This window comes from Cupressus sempervirens, chromosome 8 (assembly GCF_028749045.1).
Source record: "Cupressus sempervirens isolate cs-2001-9-10 chromosome 8, ASM2874904v1, whole genome shotgun sequence".
NCBI lineage: Eukaryota > Viridiplantae > Streptophyta > Pinopsida > Cupressales > Cupressaceae > Cupressus > Cupressus sempervirens.
The window spans coordinates 87,004,031-87,028,597 of NC_143125.1; the positions used below are offsets into that span (position 1 = coordinate 87,004,031).

Consider the following 24,567-nt stretch of genomic DNA (forward strand, 5'->3'; position numbering starts at 1 on the left):
TCTTTCAATGGCGTCAAGATTTTCAGCTTGAAGGGATTTCGTCCTTCAAACTATTGAGACATAACCTCCAGAAAATTCTCCAATTTCTTTGATATTTCCAACATTGCTTAAAAGAAGCTCTTTCCATTTCTTTTATAGTGTTCTCACAAGAGCTCCGTCCTTCGTTTTCTCAATGTGGGATAAAACATAACTCCCTTTATGTAACTTATGTCTCCAATTTGTTATAAAATAAAAGGGACTCTTTTAATTTAAATATTTCCCACAAACTATAGTCTATGCATTAATAAAGTTAAATATTTAAATTTAACTTTATAAAATAGCTTTATCAATGCATAACAAATCTTATCAATGATAAACAAGTCTTCTTGCCGATTTTAAACAATTACCATCTACATACCGCTGTCACTGGATGTCCGACCATATCCAAGATGACTTACTATAAATAGTAAGTATGCCCAAAGTTGCCTCAAAACCCCTCAAAAAGACCTGCAACTGAAACTATCTAGGCCAAATGGCCTCTGAGTCCCTTTAATGTCCTGGTTAGCCTACGGGACCGTGGGGAAATAGGCTGACGACAACATCATGCTATGAATGCTAAAAAGGGGACATTACAAATATATTCCTTTACTGGAAAAATTGTTTAAATTTTCTCTGGGTGCCAAAAAATGCTGACAGTCTCCACAAAATATTCTACTAGAACATTCAGCTGCTCTCCAAACTTGGAAGGGATAGGCCAAATAAAGAGTCTCCACTAATACTAAGGGGACATTAGAAAGGCTGCCAAGGACGGCCCACTCTGACATAGGTCTGTACGGCTCTGCACAGCACTGATTGAGCATCCCTTTTTCTTAAAAAGCGCCTCCCATTTTATGTGTAAATATTTTTATAAAGTTTTTAAAACTTAAAAAAAATCATTATCGATTATAACAAAATTTAAAATGCATGTGCAGATTTTTGCTGCTAGAGCTGATGCAGCCTGCTGGATGTGCACCGTGTCATCAATGGTATGATCATGAGATGTGTGCAAAACCCCTCAAAAAAAAATGCCTGATTTTTACTGTGGTGGATTTTGATGGATTATGGGTTTTTGGGCCTTCTAAGCACGATGGTGAGGTCTGCTTTGCAAAAACATGCCCAGATTTTTCAGCTACCTCATATTCCACCTCAATTTGCATGCCTATGGCCAAATTGAACCAATATTCTAACTGCTCAGATTACAACAAAATGACAGTCGAACCTAGTGTCTTTCGACACTACGGACACAATGGCAACCTACATTTGACCCCAATGTGCACGAAAGTTGCACCCAGGGTTGTATCACTGAAGCATGCAGCCAAGAACTTGTTAGATATGGTCCTTTGATACCATGTAGGAGTTCATAAAACAAACACAGGAGCCATGAATCATTTGCAAGCAAAACATTTATCACACCAAAAGAAATCAAGCAAAGATAATATGCTCTATAACAAAAACAAAAATATGTATTGATTGCACAAATGAGATTGGAATTCGGATCGATTACAATGAACGAATGACTTGCTTTACGGAAAGAAAGATTACTAAAAATATCAAAAATCTAATTGTTACTAAAAATAGAAAACGCAAGCTAAGATATCCGAACTAGAAGTACCTGATATGCACAATGTGCAAACTAGAGCCCAACTAGACTAGGGTTAAGTAAATTTAGGCTCGATTAATCATGAATGTGCAAACAAGTGCTCAATCACGCATCATAATATGCATGAAAGTATTTGTGAGGATGTGCATAATTGAAGCGACAACACAACTAATATGCATGATCTAACATTATGTAGTTTATCTTAGCTTGATCACAAAAATTAGAACGGTTGCTCCTCTCCTCAACATAAACAAAACCATTTAAAATTGAAACTAGGTATATTTCCTTAGATGCAAAGCGCAGCCCATGCTTTGAAACCATTTAAACTCTCTTTAAAAACGCTTACATCCATACTCAAAATGTATGACAAAATGAAAGAATTCATAACCCCATGAAATAACCAAGAAATTAGAGTTTAAAAAGATAAAAATAACAAATGGCACGGCCAAATGTCACTTCAAGTCAATCAAAAATCACTACAAAACAAGAAATGAGTTCACAAAATAGATTATGCATAGTAAAATCATAAATAAGATCCAACAATGACATAGCTTCTTATCAAAGACTTGAATGGGTCCCATATCACCTTCCTTGGATCATATGAAATATAAATGATCAAGCCATTTACCTTCTTTAAGCAACTATCTCCAAAAATCAAGCTCTATAATCAATCTCTAGAACCACTCTATTGATCTAATCTCTATTTTAGATGAGTACATTCATAGTAATTTCATGTGTCTATTGGTTAATGGAGCACATACAACAAATTGTGATAAATATCTCAGACAATGTACTTCTTCAGAGGTAACTTCAAATTTGTATTTCTGCACCCTACATATTGAGTCAGTTGCCTCAACAATTGCCCATGCACACTACACAAGTATTATGCGTGATAATTTAACTTTCTTTACACGTAGAGGAGAGTATATCATAGATGCTTGGATATTATAATAAATCAATGTTATATTAGATAGGAGAGACAAAAGCTCCTTATACGCATTCGCAAAGACAATGTTTTGAAAAGAAACAATTGTGAATTAAAGACTGAAAAGGGAACTTCCTAAACTAGCTAAGATAACTAAGATGACCTAAAAAAAAGCATTATGATATTTTACTACCCTCTCGTAATGGTCATCTTTCTTATACAGAAGACAACCTGCAAGTCTTTTGGTCACAAATGCATAGAAGGCTACCCCCTTGTGGTCACATATGCATAGAGAAGGATGTCCCTTTCCCATCAGAAAGTGGTACAAAATAAGTCTGCTCCTACGACCCTCTCTTGCTCTGCGAAACTTCTACAAATGACCAAGATAACCAAAAACATGCCAACCTAATGTTGGTAAACAAAATCATGATTGCGGAAAATTGCCAAACCCTTTTGGATAGGAGCTCTATGCCCCAAAATAGAAGATACCATGATTTGCCAAGAACATTTGCAGATGAGCGCTAGGACTAAGAATAGACTGCAAGAAGCCACAACAAAACTCTAAAATTAGAGTTTAGAAAGCAATTTTTTTTCAAAAAAATGGTAAAAGCACTAAAAACAATAACACTTGACACAAAATCCCACGTAAAAAATAACTTCGAAAATTGTCGAACCCAAAATTGAATTTTAAGGAGAAAATTTGAAAAAACAAGACACAAATTTTGAGGTGAAAGTTTGATCAAAACTCAATATTATTTTATGGACAAAATTATAAATCCCTCCCAGGATTTTTAAGGGAAAAACTTTAACCCCCAAAAAAAATTAAGGGAAAAATTATTAAAGACTCACCAAGAAATTTTTTGGGAGGGAAAAATTCAAAAAAAAAATTGAAAACCCGAAATACACACCATTCAAAAACCCATGATTTATAACCCAAAAAACATGAAATAGATTTCCAAAAATGGTGCCATTAAAGATAGTCAAAAGCCTTAGTCACGAGTAGAAAAGAAAATTCGAAGCACATGACCATAAAAAGCATAAGCTTTTCATAAAGAACCAACATGAGTGAAAAACAACAAAACAAAAACATTGAATGCAAGATGCAGAACAAAAACATGTGGGCACAAAACAAACCTAGACCTCGCATGCACATAACATGAACAAAAATTATGAATGTCATGCGAGTTTCCTGCAGAAATCACAAGCCAGGAATGTTTTTTGTTTGGTAGCTTCTATCAGATAAACATATATATATATATATATATATATATATATATATATATATATATTTCTTTCATATATATATAACAATGATTAAATGTTTATTATATTAATAATGTAATTAACAAATAGACATGTCCCATTCATGAGACATGTCTCTTCATGGATTATTCTCAATTTAAATAAGAGGTTGAAGCATAGTTACCAGATTCGCGAATCAGACCGTGGATCCGAATTCGGGTCCTATCCGGATCTGGATTCGCACGTGGATCCGTAAGGATCCGAGCAAGGTCCACGATCCTGCATATGGATCCGTCAAGATCCGTGGCTCAAGGATCCTAATGGATCCACAGGCAGAATCAAGGATCCAGCCTGAATCCTCAAGGATCCAAGCACGAATCCTGAGGATCCAGCATGAATCCATGGCAATACAAGGCACAAAAACATAAAATCATGAATGTGAATGTTCTGATTTTCTTTATAATCATGAAAATAGATCATTTATCAAGTATACTAGATTCATAGATTCATACTATGAAATAATTTCTTTTAGTTTTTTTTTTTTGTGTGTATATATATATACACACGAACCCTCTACGAATCGTTATTGAAAAAAAAAAATCCCGAATCCACGGATCCAATTCGTGTGCCTAAATCGGATTCATTTCACAAATCGGCAACTAAGGGTTGAAGCCATTTGGAAAACACATATCAAACATTATGGAAGTGCTATTACATCTGCAGCAGTCCTAAGAAAACCAACATGGTATCAGCCAAGTTGCAGAGGTAAAGAAGTTTGAGAGCTCTATTCTTCAAAAATCAATCTCATCAATTTGTTAAGTCAACATAGAAGGAGGGTCTGGGCTAGTACTGCAAAGTCATTCTAGACGAGCTAGTTTATTCTCAAGATTGCCTACAAGTTGGCTTTTGGATTTATGCACTTCTGGAGGAATGAATCACTTAGCTACTGTGATCATATCAGATCAAAACTAGATTCTCGTGCTCAGAGCTGATCATGCTTGGGATGATGGCCACTGGAATGAAAAGGTCGAATCAGAAATGTGTCATGTCATTGAGATCCTATGGTCTTCTTGGCACATCTAGGTAAGGCTTGCTAAGGATTTTCTGATATATAAAAATCAGATCAGACATGGACGGACTTGAATCGTGCAGTCATTGTATGACGATTTTGATCTTATAAAATGCATCGTTGGGAGCAAGCTTGATGGGCTATCTATGTGAACAAATACATGTAATCACTAACAGAAACTTATAAAAGGTAATTTATAAGATATATGGGAACAAAGATAGAAAAGAAGTCCTACCAGCATATGATGGGTGTCGCGTGCTGCAACTTAATCTGTATGAGTGTGAGTCATATCCAGTAAGTTGATCAGTAGATGTCACACTACCTTCGAAAGAAATAGAGTTGTTCACATTAATGATGGTTGTTGGTTATTATCCACACCGCCTCTGTCAGGTTTGATATCCTTGTCATGTCAGAACTGCATGCTGTTATAATCACTGATAGTGGAGCTCAGAACAATAATAAGAGTTCAATACAGGGGCATTCATATCAAGGTTTCAATTACACCAAAGGAGTAGCGATAAATATTATTTTTAGATGTTTACAACCAATATGGAAGCCCCTTAGAAAGTAAGGATAGCAAACATGTCATTATTTAAAGGACGAGTGGGGAGAACAAAAGTTTAAGACTATCACCAAGTCAACAAATAAGGACAACGCTCCTTGAATTCAGGGAAAGATGATTTTATGTGACAACATGGATAAGCGCACAATATAGTGTAGGTAGCGGAAATAATTAGTGCTCCATGTAGCGTCATATGATCAGATGTGGCAGGTAGTTACAAGGCCAAAGCACCATTCCTATACCATAGCGAGCCTATAATAAAGGCACAAGATTCCCAAAAGGAGTACAGGTACCATAGATAAGACGTGTGGATAACAGGATCCCTAGGCAATATATATTTGAGGATTCCTTCACATTATTGAGGCACATAAAAGTATATGTCGATATAAGGTCCATTTAAATTATAATATAACATGGCTATATATATAATGGAATTAACAATTTAATGTAATTATGTTAGATTACAATATAAATATTATGTTTTGCATTTCTAGAGATACTATCTCTAAAGGATATTAAGTAGAACTTACTATGAGGAGACAATAATAAAATAATGAGATAGGTATTTTACTATATTTGCAGTATTGTCCTTATTACTTTTGTTGTCAACCTCTTATTTGAAATTCAATAAAAACCAATAAGAATTATTTGCCTTGATCTTTTCCTCCGAGATTGTTATTATAGGAAAAAGAGGGAGATTGAGCTTTAGAGAGAGACTGACATTTCATTAGAGGCAATCGTGAAAGAGAGGGAGTAGATAGAGGATAGGATAAGTCAAACCTTCGATGATCTCGATCACATTTGTTTAGAGGGAGTAAACCATGTTGAGATGGATTCTTCAATGATACAATAAATTGTAACAGACAAAAGAATTGTGATTCATGAATATACCTCATGACTATGTGATTTTAATGGGCCTACTCCCCTGTGTACATCATGAGAAAGTGACGACTTCCAAATGATGTCACTTGTATTTGCTTAAGTTATTGAAAGGTGGCAATCTTACAATAACTTAATTTTCTATTATGATGGATATCTTACGATGTCTATGTAAATCACAATAGATTATACTTTGTATGGTGAATGTTTATATCGTAAGCATTATGAGAATGCGCGTGGACATACTTTATAAACATTTTTTTGAGTACATGATGAATGCTATGCATATTGATGTTCTGGAAGCCCATTACACAAAGTACTTGGTGAATATCATTCATTTTGATGTTCGGAAGGCCATTACATACAGAGTATTGGTGAATATCGTGCGACTTGGTGTTTTGGAAGGCCATTGCTCATAGTATTTGATGAATATCTTGCATCTCAACATTTTTAAAGGCCATTACTCAGAGTATTTGATGAATATCATTGATATTTTGGAAGGCCACTACTCATGATATCAGATGTGATATCAAACATTTTTGAGCAATTGGTGACTATCATGTATTCTGGGAGACCAATAGCCATAATATCAAATGTGACATAAAACCTTAAGAGTATTTGGTGAATATCATATGTTGATATTCTAGGAGACCAATACTCTTGATATCAAATTGTAAATTTTGCTAACTTGATATTACTTTGAGGTAATATGTGTGTTTATCCTCCCTAGCTAAGAGGGAGTGTTGATGTTGGCAAATTATGTCCAATAAACCTATATATAATTATATATGAGAGAAATTTATTTATATATATATATAACAATGATTACATGTTTATTATATTAATTATCTAATTAACAAATAGACATGCCCCATTGGGACATGTCTCTTCATGGCTTATTCTCAATTTAAATAAGAGGTTGTTGCCATTTGGAAAACACATACCAGACATTATGGTAGTGCTATTACATTAGTAGAAGTCTTAAGAAAACCAACAAGGAAGTCACGAGAAACAGAAACGAAGAGGTCGCAAAAAAAAAAACACTAAGGCATTGAAAAGAGATGGAAACAACGAGTAAACAAAATCTCCACACATGAAGCCCATTACCATAGTGAACAAAAACACAACCCCATATATGGCACCTAAAACATGAATCAAAAGAGGCACTGCAAAACACAAAGTTGATGAAAAGGACTTAAAAAACGAACACAAACTCGTCATTTCTATGGAAATTGCACACAAAGAATGGCCTTTTTCAGATCACACAAAAAAAACCCTTACCACAAAAATTTCAAAAAATATACCTCCAACAATTTTCCATTTTCATTAGAAATCAAGAAACAAATTTCTGGAAAAAAATTCCAGATTAGATGAGGCTCAGATTTTCCTTAAAAACTTGCAACATTTGATGAAATCCCATCAACACATTCTGCTACCATGTCACAGTAAACCAAACTTGTATTAGAAAAAGGAGATGAAAGTTCTTTATGTGGATTTACAAAAATAGTGTTTCTAAAAAACAATCATGAAACTAAAGACAGAAAAGGAAACTTGCTAAACTAACTAAATGACTAAAGTAATTATTAAAAAAACATTAATATATTTTAATATAAGAAAGGCATCAAGAGCATAGTTGAAAAACTCACCACGCCTCCCAAAAGTTTAATCGGGAAAAACTCGGTGATTTAAAAAAAAACTCGGGAAAAACTCGAGAACCTAAAAAATTGCTGAAATTAAATTAAAAATACATTTATTTTGCAAAATTTAATGAGAAGATGCATCTAATAAGTTAATTAAAGACAATACAAAAGAAACAAACAGAGTTTAGATATATATAAATGCATAGTGCGTACAAAATTGCATTCTCATGCGGAATGCTCATGGTAGGAAGCAAAATAGTAAATAGTTTCAATCTGTCAAACTAGAAGTAAATACTAAAAGTCTAAATACATCAATACAATGTCAATGACTCAATCACATCTTCCTCTTTCCACTTGCACTAGCAGGAAAGCGAGGGGGTCTAGTCCTAGAAGAAGTGCCCCGCGCTGGGATAGGGCGTGAGCTGCGTGACTGTGAACTCTTTGACTGTGCCCCCTCGCTCAACGTCCTAGAAGAGGATGCATCTCCTCCTAATGGTAATGCCTGATCCTCGCCTAAATCATCATCGTCCTCGTCCTCGTCCTCATCTTCAATGTCATCCATAGTGAACTGAAAATCAGCATCAGCCTCCCCCTCCATGGCCTGCCTCTCCAAATCAGCGATCTTATCTAGTGCAAACAATGGACCTGGCTCCTGTGCTGTCCAATCAAAATAAGGCTCTATCTCATCTAGATCAAGTGGACCAGGTAGTTCTAAAAGCTGTGTCTTTTTATGCGCAACTTAAGATTATAGTGCACATAAACAAGGTCATTAAGCCGTTTTTGAGTCATTCTGTTTCTTTTCTTTGTGTGAATGGACTCAAATAAGCTCCAATTGCGCTCACAATGGGATGAGCTACAAGGTTGGGATAGGACTCTGAGAGCAAATTTCCTTAAATTGGGGGTATTGCCACCCCAACTTGCCCACCAAGCATCTGCAAAACAAAATAAAAAAAGTTATAAAGCAATAAAAAAAATAATCAAAAGCACAACTTATCAATTAGCAAAAGTTTTAAAGTTTGACGCTTTACCTGGTGCTTGAGTAAATCTTGCTCTCTTTGCTAGCATAGAAGAGAACAAAGGACCCCTCGATTCCACATAGATTTGTTGTTCGGTCACAATAAGATCTCTCTCCTCTTCACTTGATATCATTCTCTCCATGCATTTAGAGAGACCTTCCATGACCTCTCCATTAGGATCTGAGTGGGAATCATCAGCCCTAAAACAAATAGAAAATGATATCAAGTCTTACTACACAACCTTACAAAGTAAAGTAAAATAAAGTCTTAGTAAAATCCCAACTTCAAGGACAATCAATTATCATGATTCAGAGTACCTAAATTTGGGATTGAGGAAGTAGCTTGCTGCATGAATAGGTTGGTGGAGCATATTGTTCCACCTCCTATCAATTATTTCCCAAATGGGGTCAAATCTGAGACTGTCCCCATGATAGTAACTTCTAACAGCCTCTTTCGCCCTATCCATGGCCTCATAAAGACCTCTCATTGGGGATTGTTGCCCATCACATATGCGCAAGACTAGAACCAGGGGCAGAGACATCTACATTTGAAATTTGAAAAATACAAATTAGTTAATAACATAGTAAGTTATGAATTGATAATGAAACTTGAATAACCTAAAAATATAATGTTTTGATTTTTAAAGTTACCTCCACAATCTCCTTAGCCTTTGCAGAAAAGCTATCATCAAAGACTATCTGTGCCACAACCTCTCCTTCGGGCTTCTTTGAGTAAGGTGAAGCAACCCAATCAGCACACACAAACATTTACTTCAAAGCCAATATGTGGTCAAGAATACTTTGCAACATCAAGAAGACCGTTGCAAACCTTGTCATAGCAAGTCTCATCAAATCTTTGCCTTTAGTGGCTTTTCTCATCAAACTGAGAACCCACGGGTGATTATAGATATATTTCGTGACTCGCCTAGCATCTTCCACAACTGGACTCACCCAATCAAGTTTTCCTATGTCCTCCAAAAGAAGGTCAAGGACGTGCTGCACAAGGTGACCAAAAAAGTGTGGGATGCCTCTCTTGACGGATTCTACCTAAAAGATTAGCAAAAAATCAATAATCAGTAACAAACTTTCCATATTTAGTATTTACAAATTACATCAAATATAAATTGAATAATACCATAGGATTACATTCATGATTCATATTGATTCGAATATAAAAAATTAAATTTACCTGCTGCCACATATGCTGCTGCATTATCCGTGATTATTTGCACCACATTCTCTATTCCCACCTCCATGACAACATTCTCCAACATTAAAGCCAATATGGCTGCATTTTTCACTTTGTTGGAGGCATCGACAAATTTCCAAAACACCATATCATCTATGCAAGCAACCAAGAAATTAATAATGGTTCTACTTCTTCCACCTGTCCACCCATCAAATAAAATGGTGCAGCCATACTTCTTCCACTTTTTCTTTTGGTCTTTTATCAATAATGTTGCCCTACCAACCGCTTTGTCAAGCAACCTACAAAATTTAGGTGTAATATTAAATAAAGTGTAAGTGTTAGTAAAAAATAGGAAATAAGTTATAACAATTAAGATTTAAAATATAACAATGAACTAAAGTGAATCACAATTATTTACAATTACTAAAATTTAAATAGTAAAATACTAACCTTCCACTCATATCCTTGCGATTAGGCGGCTTATACCCTTTGCCTGATATTGTTATTGCATTGACCATATTGAACCAATAGGGACTATCAGCGGCATTCATTGAGATATTGTTGAAAAACCAAAAATCAGATGCTGCAATATCAGTTTGCTCATGCACCTCCTTAAATCATGCAGTGCCCTCTAATGATGGTTGTGCTCCAGGTGTGTTCCTGGGCACAAAATAACCCCCTATCCCTGATGGGGATCCGGATAGTGATGAAGAAGTAGGAGATGTAGGAGAAGTGGAACCGGTAAAAGAGAAATTTTGTTTGCGGATCTGTGGGCCACGAAGAGATCTTGGTATGTTCTCAAGTGCTTCTTCTTCCTCTTGCATATCAAAAGGAGCTCCTTCAGATTCAGCTATGGCTGTCCTCATAGCGAATTTTGCCCTCCCCCTATTCAATTTTTTCTCTTCAGCAGCTGTAAATAGGGCATTGATGAATCTTTTTTCTTCATCAGTTACCTTGAGACAAGGATTTGAATCATGTTTCTTTATGCCTGCAAGGTGGTATTTGAGGCGGTTTATGCCTCCAGAAATAATTCTCACATGGAATGCATATCACTTTCCCAACATCATTTGGAGCTTCATAGGCAAACCGTCATGTCTTATCTCTTACATTTTTAGGCCGAGTGCCTATATATCCAGATGGGCATGGTGTTTGTGGCCACTCTTCTTGCGGATTTGTCATGTTTTTTTAATGCTTGACCGCTGTCCTACACATAAATTTATTGAAAAATGAATAAACAAAGTTAGAACTTAGAAGCTAGAAGTTTAGAATAACTAGGGTTTCAACTTTCAAATGATTTGAAATCATTTACAAACAACAACAAAAACAATATAAACTTTTCTTAAATGTTAAAAGTTCTATAAAAAGTTTTCAAACAATGATAAGATGAACATACCTGGAAAGAAATTTCTCTTCTAAATCCCATTAGAATCCTCCAAAATCCACTCCAATCTGCCTTGAATCACTTGCAATCAGCTAAAACCTTCTTTGGTCCACACAAATGAACGAAACAATGCATTTTGACCTATTTAGGCATCACTGGCCGCGAGTTCTCAGAACCGCTAGTTTTTAAAAAACACTCGCCGAGTTTTTGGTTAAAACTCGCCGAGTTTTTGGTTAAAACTCGCCGAGTTTTTGGTTAAAACTCGCCAATTAATCGACGAGTTTTTGGACACCCGCCGAGTTTTTGGACAGGCGAGTTTTTGGCCCATTTACTCGCCGTCCCAAAATACTCGGCGAGTGTTTAAAACTTGCCGAGTAACCAGCGAGTCTTCCATCTATGATCAAGAGTATCTTGCTTCCTCCTATGATTGTGAAGATGGGTCATCTCCAAACATCTAACCCTAATTGGACAATTCAAGGATATGGATGCTTCTTCTCCTCACTATGATCCAATCCATACTACTTATCTCCAATAAACCCTTTATTTTTTCTTTTGACAAGAAGCATTCCTTTCATGGGATTGATTTGTATTTTATGACTTTTGTGCAATACTAGCTAGCCTAGAGTTTATCAATTTGGCACTTTTCACTCTTATTTGGTTCTATCACTTCCTAAGTTTAGCTTTGAATGGTTTATTATTTTTTTAAAGCCCCTCCAGTCAGCTATTATAAACTCTATTTTTGAATCCTAAAGATATGATATAATGGTTTCCTTTCTTTCACTCCTGAATTCTTTGACAACTTTCCAACAAGCTAGATGAGTCAAAACACAAGGTAGAAAGGTGAACAATGAATTGAAAACATACAGGCATTCAAAAGTGTCAGATGCCCAAAGAATAAAATTCTAAGGATGAATGAAAAAGAATGTGCATTGATTCCTTGCAAAACTGCTTGAATACTAAAACATTATCAATCTGTGGTCATAGCGTTTGGACAAACCAAACCAGCAAGATTTGTTCCCTTTCCCATGGTACACAAAACATAACACGCTGTGCATATTATATTCATATTAAGTTTGAATTGTCTCAAATGATGGCCTTCCAAAAAGCTACATCTTTAAAATTCTACAAAAAGGGGCACAATTATGGTACTCTACACTAACCGTTTGTTTTGCAAAGCTTAAATCTTCTTATGGAAAGAATGGATATGGCTAGATCCCTAATCAGTGAACTACCTCATACTGGCACACTTGCTTTTTTGATGAAAATCATTCCTATCTGAGATAGATCTCAAGATGGCCTCTAATGGTTGTTTCCTAGGGACTTCCCATACTCAGGAGTCTCTTCTAGGTCTGAGTAGGTCATATATGCTACCATTTGTAATAAATTTACACAATTGTATTTTTACTTTTACAACACATACTTTGAAAAGGAAAAACATACAGGTGCAGTAATTTATATTCCAAATAAAAAGAAACAAAATTCATGAGTAATTTATTCACCTAGGGGAGAGGACCCAGTACTTGAACACCCTAACTTCATGCTTATCAAAATCCTACGTGAAATTTCAAATCGCTCCCATTTTTTTACAGCAGCTTATTTGGCTAGTCACCTACTTATAACTAAGGTTTCAAGTCCACATCACCCATTATGATGCCACATCAGCGTGATTTTTGCCAAGTTGTCCAAAACAGCCCAAATAAAAAGTGAGACCAACGGTAGTGCATAAAGGGTAACCATAGTTGAACAGCTGATGTGGCATCACATCACTGGTTAATTTTTATAACTAAGGGTACATTTTATTCAATTTTGGGTAGTCAATAATAAATATTGTACTGACAACTTTAAAGTCACAAGTATTGGTACAATTTTGTCAAAAAAATTGGGCATTAAGCCAATAAGTGTAGGTATCAAGTCAACAACTATTGGAACGCGTTCAAGTACTGAATCGTCTCCCCTACCATACATTTCTATTGATCCCCCTAGAAGAATGGTGGTTTATATTCCATATACAAAACAAATATCATGAGTAGTTTATTAAACTGTCAGTCAATTTTATTGTTCCCTTTAGAATACAGCTAAGCTAACAAATATCCATTTGTAATTCTCCAAATTGAGGTAGGTACCTTTGATTTGTGAACACTTTTGGTTTTGGAGGAACTTTGGAAAAAGCGTTCAAAATCCTGCTGCATCAAAGCCACAATTGAGTGATTAATGAAAAAACATTCACTCAGAAATGTGCCTACTAGGAAAATACAAGCATATTATTTCTTAGACAGTGCTCTGAAATTCCAAAGAAACTGTCAGAAGAATAACAACACGTGATGCATAGCTCTAGGGGAAATGCTACGTTGCAATGTCCAAATTAATCTTCTTCCACAATGCTGCTTGCAAAACATTACTTAAAAGCTCTGAATTTCATAAAATGGCTGTCCTTGCATGTAAAAACATACATATTTCACAATGTAATAAATGACATATTTAGCCAATTTACAATAACAAACAACAAGTCAATAAAATTTATTGGTTAGGTAAACAAAATCTAGATTCTTAAAGTAACTAATCAGTAGCTTTCAGCAAGAAAATCTACATCTTCCTAGGCAGGTAATGCTCCAAAAGTGATCTATATCAATCCAAATAAAACCTCCAGTTTTATCATTATGGGACCTATTCCGCTTCGCTTTCTATTCATAACTTACAGCAATCTCTGTCTGCAACAAACATTATACGAATACAGCTGTCAAAACTTTGGACATCAGCATTTATAGACGGACTACCAATTTGTTGATAACTACAAAAATGTTGAGCACTTCATTAATGCAAAATTACTAATTCACTTTAAAAACGACTTATTGAGAGGGATAATGGGGCATCATCCATGTCTTCTAATAGTTAAACATAAGGTAACCAAATAAGTCCAGATTTTGTATTCTGCAAATCTACAGCAACACAAGCATAAATTTAAACACAATAGTTTTTCAAATAGCTAAAAAGAAAAGTATGAAATAGTTAGTTTGAAGGGAATAGAAGTCAATTCTGGAAAACAACACAAGATAAATTTATTGATGTCCAAAAAATGATCACAAACAGATCAATGGAACTGAAGAGTACAATAAGGAACCAGCCCACAGCACGAACACCAAACAGTTTCCAAAGAACAAAGAACAATGTATAAAGCGAAGGAAAAGCCAAGACCTTAAAAAAGAGGGATGGTCTGAAGCAGGGGTGTGTGGAAGGGGCAAGAAGAAAAACCCTAAGCCACCTAAACAAAACCAGTGCACCAATGTGATAGAGAACCCCAATACCGAAGGATAAGTTAGTGTGGCAATGTCAATGTTGTTGTCTCTAAGAAGGGTGGATCTCTATGTGTGACCTTTGCAGAGTCTTGCAGACCTAGAGTGACGAGGAGACGCCATGTGTCTTTTGGTGCCATGAATTGTCCTAGAGAAGGAGAATAAAATGATTGGAGAAGGAGCACAAGGGACACTTGAGAGAGTGATCTTGAAGACAAATGGCCTCCTATATAGATAGTGCGATACATCTCTAGTGTATAAACCTGAAAAGGAGAGGGACTGCGCATTCCTAAAAAGACAGTAAAATCAACCTTGATCTCATAGTTAAGACAGCAGTGAAAGATAAAGTGCTCTTTCACTGAGGGTACAAAGCTGGCAAATTATGTCCCATGTTTAGTGTTTTTGGTTTTGATTGTGTGAAATTAATTTCACAAAATCGAAACTAGAAACACTAAACATGAATCAAATGGATTGTGGAAATTGGAAATTCTTAAATTATGTCCCATTTGTCTAACTAGCGATCATTCTCATTTGAAGATAAATGCAAACCCACTCAAACAAGCCAAAGGGGATCCTAAGGGAATGTAGTCAATGACGAGAGGTGTAAAAAGGACATCTAATGATGTCATCCTGCTGCTCAAGGAAGTGCTCAACATAGAAGGTCATATTCGGGCAATGACCCCCATGGGGGTTGACCCAAGTGGTGTAAATGTACTACTTGTAAATATAAGATCTACCGTGCATACTCAACTCTTGCCTAGTAGGAAGGAGGTTAGGAGGGGCATTCATAAAATACTAGAAAGGGGCTGACAAACAATCTAAATCCTGAAAGAGCCAGGAGGGTCGTGGCCATAGAAAACTAGCAGCAAGCATGACCGAAGGGAGCAACACATGAGGTAGGAGACTCAAAAGAGCAAAGCAAGATAGGGATACCTATAGCAGCTACTGCAAGAAACAGCAAAACCATAGAGATGGTGGAAGAAACAAATGAGATCAAAAATGGCCTCAAGCCTGGAGGGGTAGACACCAAACTCTGTGAGAACAATATTGTGAGTAGATTACCTACCTACATCTAATAAAACTCCAAAGGAGAATCTCAACCCACTCAATGTTAGCAGAATTAGGCTCCACAAGGGAAGACCCCAACCATATAACCATAGAGAACAGTAGGCCGAATAAGAGTATCAAGAAAATTCATCTTGGATGAGTATGTCAAAAGCATTGTCTCTCGAGAAGGCCAGGGAAATGTACCCCTTTTTGGTATGCAGATGGGTGGTGGACCTCAGGCTGAAGCAAGGACTGAAAAACTTGACCCCCAAGTAGGTATACAAGGAAGTAATCTTGAGCTTAGAGCCTACAAAGTTGAAGTGAAGGTACGAAGCTTAAGGCAATTAAAAGCCATCACCTTCATTTTACCCAAATTAAAAGTTAACCTCCTTAAATCACAAAAAAAAGTCAAGCAATCTAATTGGTTCTATAAATGTGAAGACGTGATAAGCCATCCAAAAAGATTTCTAGAGATATGAATGCCCTAATTAATGAATATGAGATGGAAAAGCAATAGAAACAATGGTGAGTCCTAATGTATCCAGTTTTGTGCCTATAAATTCCTTTGTTGGCCCAAAGTCCAAGCTTTTGTCGTACACTAATTTATTGGCAAGAGTCCATAGTGTTCTTTTTCAACTTCTAGCCACATTCCTTCATCATCGCTAAATTTATTTGTTCGTCACAATGTTCTAGAAATGCAACCTTCACTTCAAGGTACAACTTCAAATAAAGAAAAATGCCACGAGGCTAGGATGGCAAGCAAATGGTACTATAATAATTCACTCTTCAATGTGGTGAACAGTCCAAAACTGGGAAGATGTGGTGAATGCATCAATCGTTGATAGTAAAGGCTTTAATAGTCCAACTACTAAAGATTTGAGTGGGCCATCCCTACAAGACGCCCTATAAAATACACAGCTTGTTATTGATGATCACAGAAAGCATGGCAAGCAGCAGCACTGTCAACTGAATGGACGGACGAAATAGAACTCTCCTTGACTTTTGAGTGGCTCCAAATGGCGCATTGGTGAATGGTGAACCTAAGTCTAAAGATGTTTATACAATGGAGAGGAGTTAAGCATGGTCCACCATAAATATAAACATAAACTCTATACTAAATAATCTACTTCTTGTTTTATTATGGGGTTAATTTTGTAATAGTTTAAAATGTTTTCAACTTTTAAGGTAAAAGAGCCTTTGGTCAGTGTTTTACTTATGGTGGATGGAGGATGTGCCAAATAATTTCCTTTATGAGACCATGGATAAGGCCAAAATGAACACATTGCTTTATTATGGTGGAAACAAAAATAAAATAGGAAAACATTTGACACATCATTGATTTTGGATGGATAACCAACTCCATCAGTCAATATATGGCTTGGCCTACCACTTAAACTCAAGATTTTGCTTTACTGATACATTTAAGGCCGATGAGGTCATGGCACATGTTATTACATGCATAAATAAGATGGTGCATAAATAAGATGGTGCCAAATCATGAGGCGCGAGACAGTTCTTGATGAGTTGGAGATGAGACTTAGTAATCTGCCAAATCTTATTTACAAATTTGATAATGTTAATGGTCTAGAAGCTTTCATTTTACATACATGATATTTAATTTTCTATATTTAATCTATCTATTCAAGGTCCATAAGGTTGCTGAGGGGAGACCCTTTTCTTCGGCCCACAAAATTGAAAGAAGAGTAAAACAACCAGGTAACAATTAGTTTCACTACTACATGCAAAAATCAGAAAGTTGAATCTTACATTTTTAATGTATATTTTTTAGATTTATGGCAGGAGAATTATGGTGTTAGCACACCAAATCTTCAAAAGTTAGTCATCCATATTTTTCCTAGCCATGTAGTGCTTTTGGGTGTGAATGCAATTGGATGTTATTTGAGAACATCCACCCAAAGAAGAGAAATAGGTTCATCCAAAAGCGCCTCAACAATCTTGTCATCACTTGGTACTACATTTACCCTCTAACTAGAAAGATGGAGGTCGTTTCACATGAATCCATCAACTTGGATGATAATTATCTTTACGATAATGGACTGTCAATACACAGGATGTCCCCATTACTGACGAAAATCTTTCAAATTTGGAGAGAGGAACAGTAGAAGAAGTAGAAGCAGCAGAATTGGATGCAAATGAGGAGAATATAGACACTTTTAAAGAAACTAACCATCATCATTTTGATATTGTAGAACCTTCAATTAAATTCCATTAGGAGGGGAAAGAGAAAGATGTGGATTGTATTTGGTTGTTTTTCTCATTTTGACATATCATCATATGTAAGCATTTATATATTTATGATTCTGTTATACATTTGAAATTTTAAAACTATGAAATTTCAAGTTTAGAGAGTTTGAAGATTATTTGACATGTAATGTTGCCATTATGACAGATTGATAGTCAAATCAGGCTCTTCTCCAAATACATTAATTTCTTCTTTTGGGGTCATTATAGGGTTTTTCCCTATTCCAAGTCCAAGTCAAAATTTTGGGCTTCCGAGTTGAGTCAAAGTCTGAGTCCTCAAACTTTGCTTTCAAGAATCCAAACTATATTAATTTGATGCTAAAGATCTTGATAATAGGCAGATCTTATGGCTCACCTGACCATTAAACGATTGTAACCACTATGAGATATTAATCAAGTTTTAAGAATTCTGAGTAGTAGATAGAAAACAATTGCCAGGCCTAGACTAGTAACATCTATTTTCTTCATGTTTGCACTTATTGCTTTAAAGGTTATTTCAACTAATTGTATCCGTATAGACTTAACTAATCTTCCAAGCAGATTTCAAGAGATTTGGTATGATTTAAAAGTCCAAAATTTGGAATCCATGTTCTTCAAAAAAATCCACTATATTAATAAAACTGGTAATGAACTCCCCTATAATAGACGGATCCTCTGCGTCATCCACCAGCCATAGGAAAGTAGTCACCATCTAGAGAGACGTCTATCATGTTAAGAGTTGAGCATATTGAGAATTGGATAGAAAACAATGGCTAGAACTTGTTGGCAACTGAGTGTTAGGTGAGTGATCAAGTGTTGTCATTGATGGCAACATATCTCATTTGCATGATCTCTTGAGTTAACAATCAATGTTTCTATGGTATGGATGTGAAAAATATCTAGGTCCAGGAAAGGAATGTACGATACAGTTGGACAGTTTTGATCACCGACGATGGCAGGATTATCAAATGAGACTACAATTTTGGGAGCATAGTATTTACAATCGAGATGAGCTACTAGTATGGTCGCTTGTGTTAATATGGAGTACAGAATGTGTTTTGGTGATGCGAAGCAAAACAGGTCTAGTATGACAGACTCTCAAGACAGATTATGATCAGGTATTTTGGCTTAGCATATTGAATTGCCTTGTCAATTCAATAAATTAGCAATAGAGGGATGACATCCAAGGACTTCACTCTTGGATAGTGCGGTCCAATTTTGTATTTTGGAAATGAATGGACACATTTTGTAAAAGGTCAATTAAGCTGACTGAATTAATAAATCATAAGAGGGTATAAAGGAAAGATCTTTTGGCATGTGAGCATGTATGTATGGAATATGATGTGATATTGATGTAATGTGCGAGCCTTGATGCTAAATTACAGGTAAGAGCAGATGTGAGCTTCAATGAAATTAATCTAGCATCGTGATGCTATGTAATAGTTCATTTTTGATGTAATACTCTTACTGTATTTGGACAATGAGTCCAAAAGGTGGATGTAACCTTCATTCTCGAGCAGTGAGCTCTGTTTCTGTTCTCAAATCCTAACAAGGTTTGTCTCCTAATAGGAGCTAATTTACTAAATGCTATGTAACAACTCCTAACAAAGATACTTTCAGATTAGTGCATAATCTTGTGGGTTTAATCCCCACTGGGGTTTTCCCTTAACCAGGGTTTCCTCGAGAACGAATTATGAAGTTGTGAATCTTTCTTTGATGTATGCTTTATTTTTATGCGTTGTGGTTTATGGTTGCATATGGCTAAGTTATAAATTGTTAGAATTGGTTTAAAAGTGTTGCGACACTATTTCACACCCCCCCCCCCCCACCTCCCCCACCCGGAGTGTTGTTTGATCCTAACAATTGGTATCAGAAGCTGATGCCTCAGAAAAAGTCTTACACCTTGAGGAGGATCCTGATGGATGGAAGCAACTTATAGAAGAAAATTGAAGCAACACTAGAGGATTTAGATAGAGTCAATGCAGACAAACAAAGACTGAAATTAAAGCTCAAAGATGCACAAGATTACATCAAAAAACTATAGGAACAAATTGATATTTCAGGGTGAAGGGGAAGGAATTAGTTGAGTACATAACTAAGGCTAAGACACTTCAAGATGAATTTGGGATTACTACTCTTCAAATGGCCAAAGAGATTGAAGATGGGAAAGAGCGAAAGGAAAAATGTGAAGAAAATCTAAAGATGAAGTGAGTTGAATGTCATGATTTAGGCACTCGGCTTGAACAAGTGAAATTAGAATTCAAAGACTCGATATCTAACTATCAGGAGTTTGAAAAGTACACTAATATTGTCAAGGGCAGACTCGTTGAGGCAAAGTTACAACTTGAGAAACTCTGTTCAAGCAGTGACAAGCTTGATGAGCAATTGCAACAGCAGAAACCTAAGGGCAACATGACTGGACTTGGTTATTAAATGTTGAAAGCTCTAAGTTAGTCGAGGAAAGACCAATGCAAGATCATATTTTGACACCTATTTAGATTAATAAACCAGGACAGCAGATTAAAAAAGATTAAAGGAAGATGCTATGCATGCAACAAGTATGGACACATGAATAAAAATTGCAAAGGTAATACCTGATACTAAGCCTTTTACTGGTTATTATTTCAATTCTTGGCTTTATGGGCATAAGTCACATGAACGCAAAGCTAAATCAAATCAAAAGAAAAATGAGAGATGTAATCCTAGATCAATGCTAGAAGACCTATTGGAATGATAATGTCATATATTTTGGAATAACATGTTAGAGGTGCAACAACTTTGGACATATTGCAAGAGATTGTAGGTTACAAGTAAATCAAGGTGGACCAAGGTACGGAAAATCAATTGTTACATGTTACAAATACAATAATCTGGGCATACAGCTAGATATTATAGATTTAATGGTTTTGTGAACAATAGAAGGAGCACCTAATGTTAGAAAGAACAATTACAATGGATCTAATTAGACAGATTATAAGTACATCAATGATACCTTTGTGAAGGAAAGCGAGAACGGGAATGAGAAGGGGTGGAAAGAGAAGAATCAAAATGATTCATATGGTAAAGGAGAAACTTTCAGTCGAATCCTTTCAGTGCCAAGCACTGAGCCTTCTACATCAGCTTGAGTTGGCCATGCATGGCCTTAAGGGGAGCAGTTGTGCAGTAAAATATCTTGCCCCCTAATTTAGTAGAGTAAGAAGATGTGAGCATGGTTTAAGCAGTGTCAAGGTTGGGAGACATGATATCTCCAATCGTAGGCCTTAATGAGTCAATCTGAGACATTGTTGTGGAATTTTATGGCTACTATCACTGTAACAGCTTTTTCAGAATACGACCTCAAACATTAATTGCAGAATGAATTTGGACAATTTAATGGCTTGAGTTTGATCCATTTGTCACCATTTGAGATTCCAGCGCTTGAGCAGAGAGAAGTGCAAGTGATTGAAGCATTTGAGCAAGTGTTTTCCAAATATTCCAGGCAAACCATAGTTCAACAGCGAAGGTATTTAAATCTAGTCTTGCAAGCTTTGTTTTGGTCAATTCCAGTTGATTAAGCATGGACACAGCATAAATTGACAATATTGAGGAAAGGAATAGGTGTCACTTCAAGAAACACCCCTTTAAATCTATGAAGGATGATCCCAAGGGTGTGTTTTCGCAAACCCTCGACATAGTGTTACATGTTGAATATATAAGGGCCAATATTCACTGGAAATATGAAACAATTAACAATGTCGACATTTGGAGTGATCTTAAGGATATGCTAAATGAGGATAGGACCTTCAAGTCATAATTTAAGCATTTGGAAACCCTTAAAATAGTACAAATTATGGACTTTGAGGAATTGGAATAGATAAAGATTGTTCTCAATAGGATGCATGATCTGTTTTCTGCATGGGAGACCAACCTATAAAAATTACAAGAGAACTTATTCACCTAGCGACTAGATTTGACAATGTGAGCACAATACTCACTACAACAAAGTCTAGCAAGAAGGATGTTCAGGAAAATACTAGTTCTAAGTAGGGTAATGGAGCCATGACTCTCACAGATATTAGACAAAAGGATGTGAGGCTTATCTCCAAGAGAATAAGCTACAAGATGCATTATAGTGGTAGGCATTACTCAATTTCATACAGCATACAAAATGGTTGTAGAGCATGATCACTTTAACATGTGAGATCATTAGACTGCAATTATTTAAGAACATCAGAAGAATCAAGCATGATAAGTCACAGGTATTTAGATTTGGATCACTTATTTTGCACATGTTCTTCCATCAATGCCAAAGGGGAAGATTGTTGGCAAGTGAGCATTAGGTAAGTGATCAGGTGTTGTCATTGATGGCAACAAAAATCATTTGCATATTCACTTGAGTTAACAATCAATTTTGCTATGGTATGGATGTGAAAAATGCCCAAGTCCAGGAAGGGAATGCAGGATAAAGTTGGACAATTTTGGTTAGTGACAACAAAAAAATTATCAGATGAGGCTACAATTTGAAAAAAAAAGGAACACACAGTGTACATGACCTACTGGTATAGTCGCCTGTGTTAATAACTTAATATGAAGTACAGCATGCGTTTTGGTGATGCGAAGCAAAACAGGTCCAGTATGACAAAGTTTCAGGACAGATTATGAGATTGATTATTTTGGCTTGGCAAATTTGAAATGCCTTTTGTCAATTCAATTGCTTTGTAATAGATGTACGACATCCAAGAACTTAACTCTTGGATAGCATGGTCCAATTTTGTATTTTGGAAATGAATAGACACATTTTGTGAAAGGTCAGTAAAGCTGACTGAATTAATAAATCATAAGGGTATTAAGAAAAGATCTTTTTGCATGCAAGCATGTATGTATGGAATGTGATGTGATGTTGATGTAATGTGCAAGCCTTGATGCTCAATTACAGATAAGAGCAAATGCGAGCTTCAGTGGAACTAATATGGCATTGTGATGCTATGTAATAGTTCACTTTTGATGTAGTTATATTATTGTATTTGGACAGTGAGTCCAGAAGGTGGGTGGAACCTTCATTCTCGAGCAGTAAGCTCTCTTTCTGTTCTCAACTACTAAAAGGGTTGCAGACCTTAACAAGGTCTTGTCTCCTAACAAGGACTCACATACTAAATGCTATGTAACGATTCCTAACAGGATCAGATCTCCTAACAGGGATACTTTCAGATTAGTGCATAATCTTGTCAGTTCAATCCCCACCAAGGTTTTCCCTTGGCCAGGGTCTACTCGAGAACAAATCATGGCATTATGAGTACTTCTTTGATGTATGCTTTACTTTTATGCATTGTGGTTTATGGTTGTGTATGGCTAAGTTATTGTAGAATGGTTATCAATGCTCAATATAGAGAACAATATAGCATGGATTCAATTGTGCCAATCATGACATTCATTATCAGTGAATACCAAAATGGTGAGGAAATGTTATTACTTTATTAATTACCAAAAACATGAATACATCATCCATAATCCGAAATTCTTACATAATGGTTGGTTAGTTGGGAAAACCAATGGATGCACCCCCTCGCTTCCTAACTACACAAACCCAAACCCAGCAAACCTTAACTAGTTCTAATTACAACATAAATTTATTACGTACTACATTTATCTCCCCCCTCCCCCCCACAAAAGAAGTCGTCTTCTAGACGACTACCGAAGATGACTACCCAACAAAACTAAAAACAAAATCAGACGTCAAGAAGTAGGTTGTGAAGACATCCCTAGACTCGAGGCTTGTTCATGGAGGCGTAGGAGGTCCCGTTTAGCGGCCTTCTACTTAGCACGAACTCCTTGTAATACATGCAATGCATGCATCTTTTTTGCTTCTGTTGTTGCTAATTTATCTTCCAAGGCAGCTTTCACTATCTTCCAATTGTCTTCCAGGGCAGCTTTTTCAACCTTCTACTTTTCTTCTAGAGCGTCCTTTCTACCTTCCACTCCATTTCTACAAGTGTGTGCATGAGGGGTGACTATTCCTTTGGTAGAGGTATAGTGTATCGAGTTGTCCAACTTTCAACTAATTCCTCCTGCTTATACCCACTCTGCTGAAATAGATCCCAATTTGTATGGCATTTCCCCTTCATGAATGTTACTAAGGATTCCACTGCTCTGACTATTGCCTCCAAGTTTTGACTCTTAACTTGTTGTATAATTTCCTTAGTAGCATGTTCCATACCCTGTAACTCTTTGAGAAATCTTTCTGCTTTGTCTTCCAATGAGAGTTTTTCGAAAAGTCTCAGCGAGTGGAGGTTTATCCCAACTTCAAGCATTTTATCCACCTCCTCTAGTACTGTATCCTCAAACAATGTATCCTCATCAACTGGTATCTTCATCTTCAATTTTGGGTACTTCCCCATGCTTCTCATTCTGTGCATCCATTTTTCCTGCAGATTGTACCACCAAAGCAATAGGGTGGACCATTTCTATACCTTGTGGTGTTTGCAGTCTTACC

At 36.2% G+C, this 24,567-nt stretch overlaps 3 protein-coding genes across 4 annotated transcripts in view; all 3 read right to left on the minus strand.

Annotated features, from left to right (window-relative positions):
* The window catches only part of LOC149541759 (mRNA-decapping enzyme-like protein), a 101,085-nt gene that overhangs the window by 49,226 nt on the left and 27,292 nt on the right, over positions 1–24,567 (minus strand). The window contains exon 5 of one of the 2 annotated variants that reach the window (XM_089796871.1): positions 13,644–13,700. In XM_089796871.1, the coding sequence (XP_089652997.1) occupies positions 13,644–13,700 (57 nt within the window). Of the gene's footprint in view, positions 1–13,643; positions 13,704–24,567 lie in introns of both variants that reach the window. The other variant, XM_089796870.1, reaches the window with a different exon arrangement.
* LOC149541760 (uncharacterized) lies at positions 8,106–9,734 on the minus strand. The gene is made up of 4 exons (XM_089796872.1): positions 9,602–9,734; positions 9,269–9,492; positions 8,964–9,151; positions 8,106–8,867 (listed from the first exon to the last, which is right to left on the minus strand). Exons 1-4 carry the CDS (start codon positions 9,716–9,718, stop codon positions 8,647–8,649), a joined length of 750 nt encoding a protein of 249 aa, XP_089652998.1. The 5' UTR covers positions 9,719–9,734; the 3' UTR covers positions 8,106–8,646.
* LOC149541761 (uncharacterized) lies at positions 9,860–11,434 on the minus strand. The gene is made up of 3 exons (XM_089796873.1): positions 10,590–11,434; positions 10,140–10,438; positions 9,860–9,997 (listed from the first exon to the last, which is right to left on the minus strand). The coding sequence occupies exons 1-3, from the start codon at positions 10,688–10,690 to the stop codon at positions 9,936–9,938; spliced, it is 462 nt and encodes a 153-aa protein (XP_089652999.1). The 5' UTR covers positions 10,691–11,434; the 3' UTR covers positions 9,860–9,935.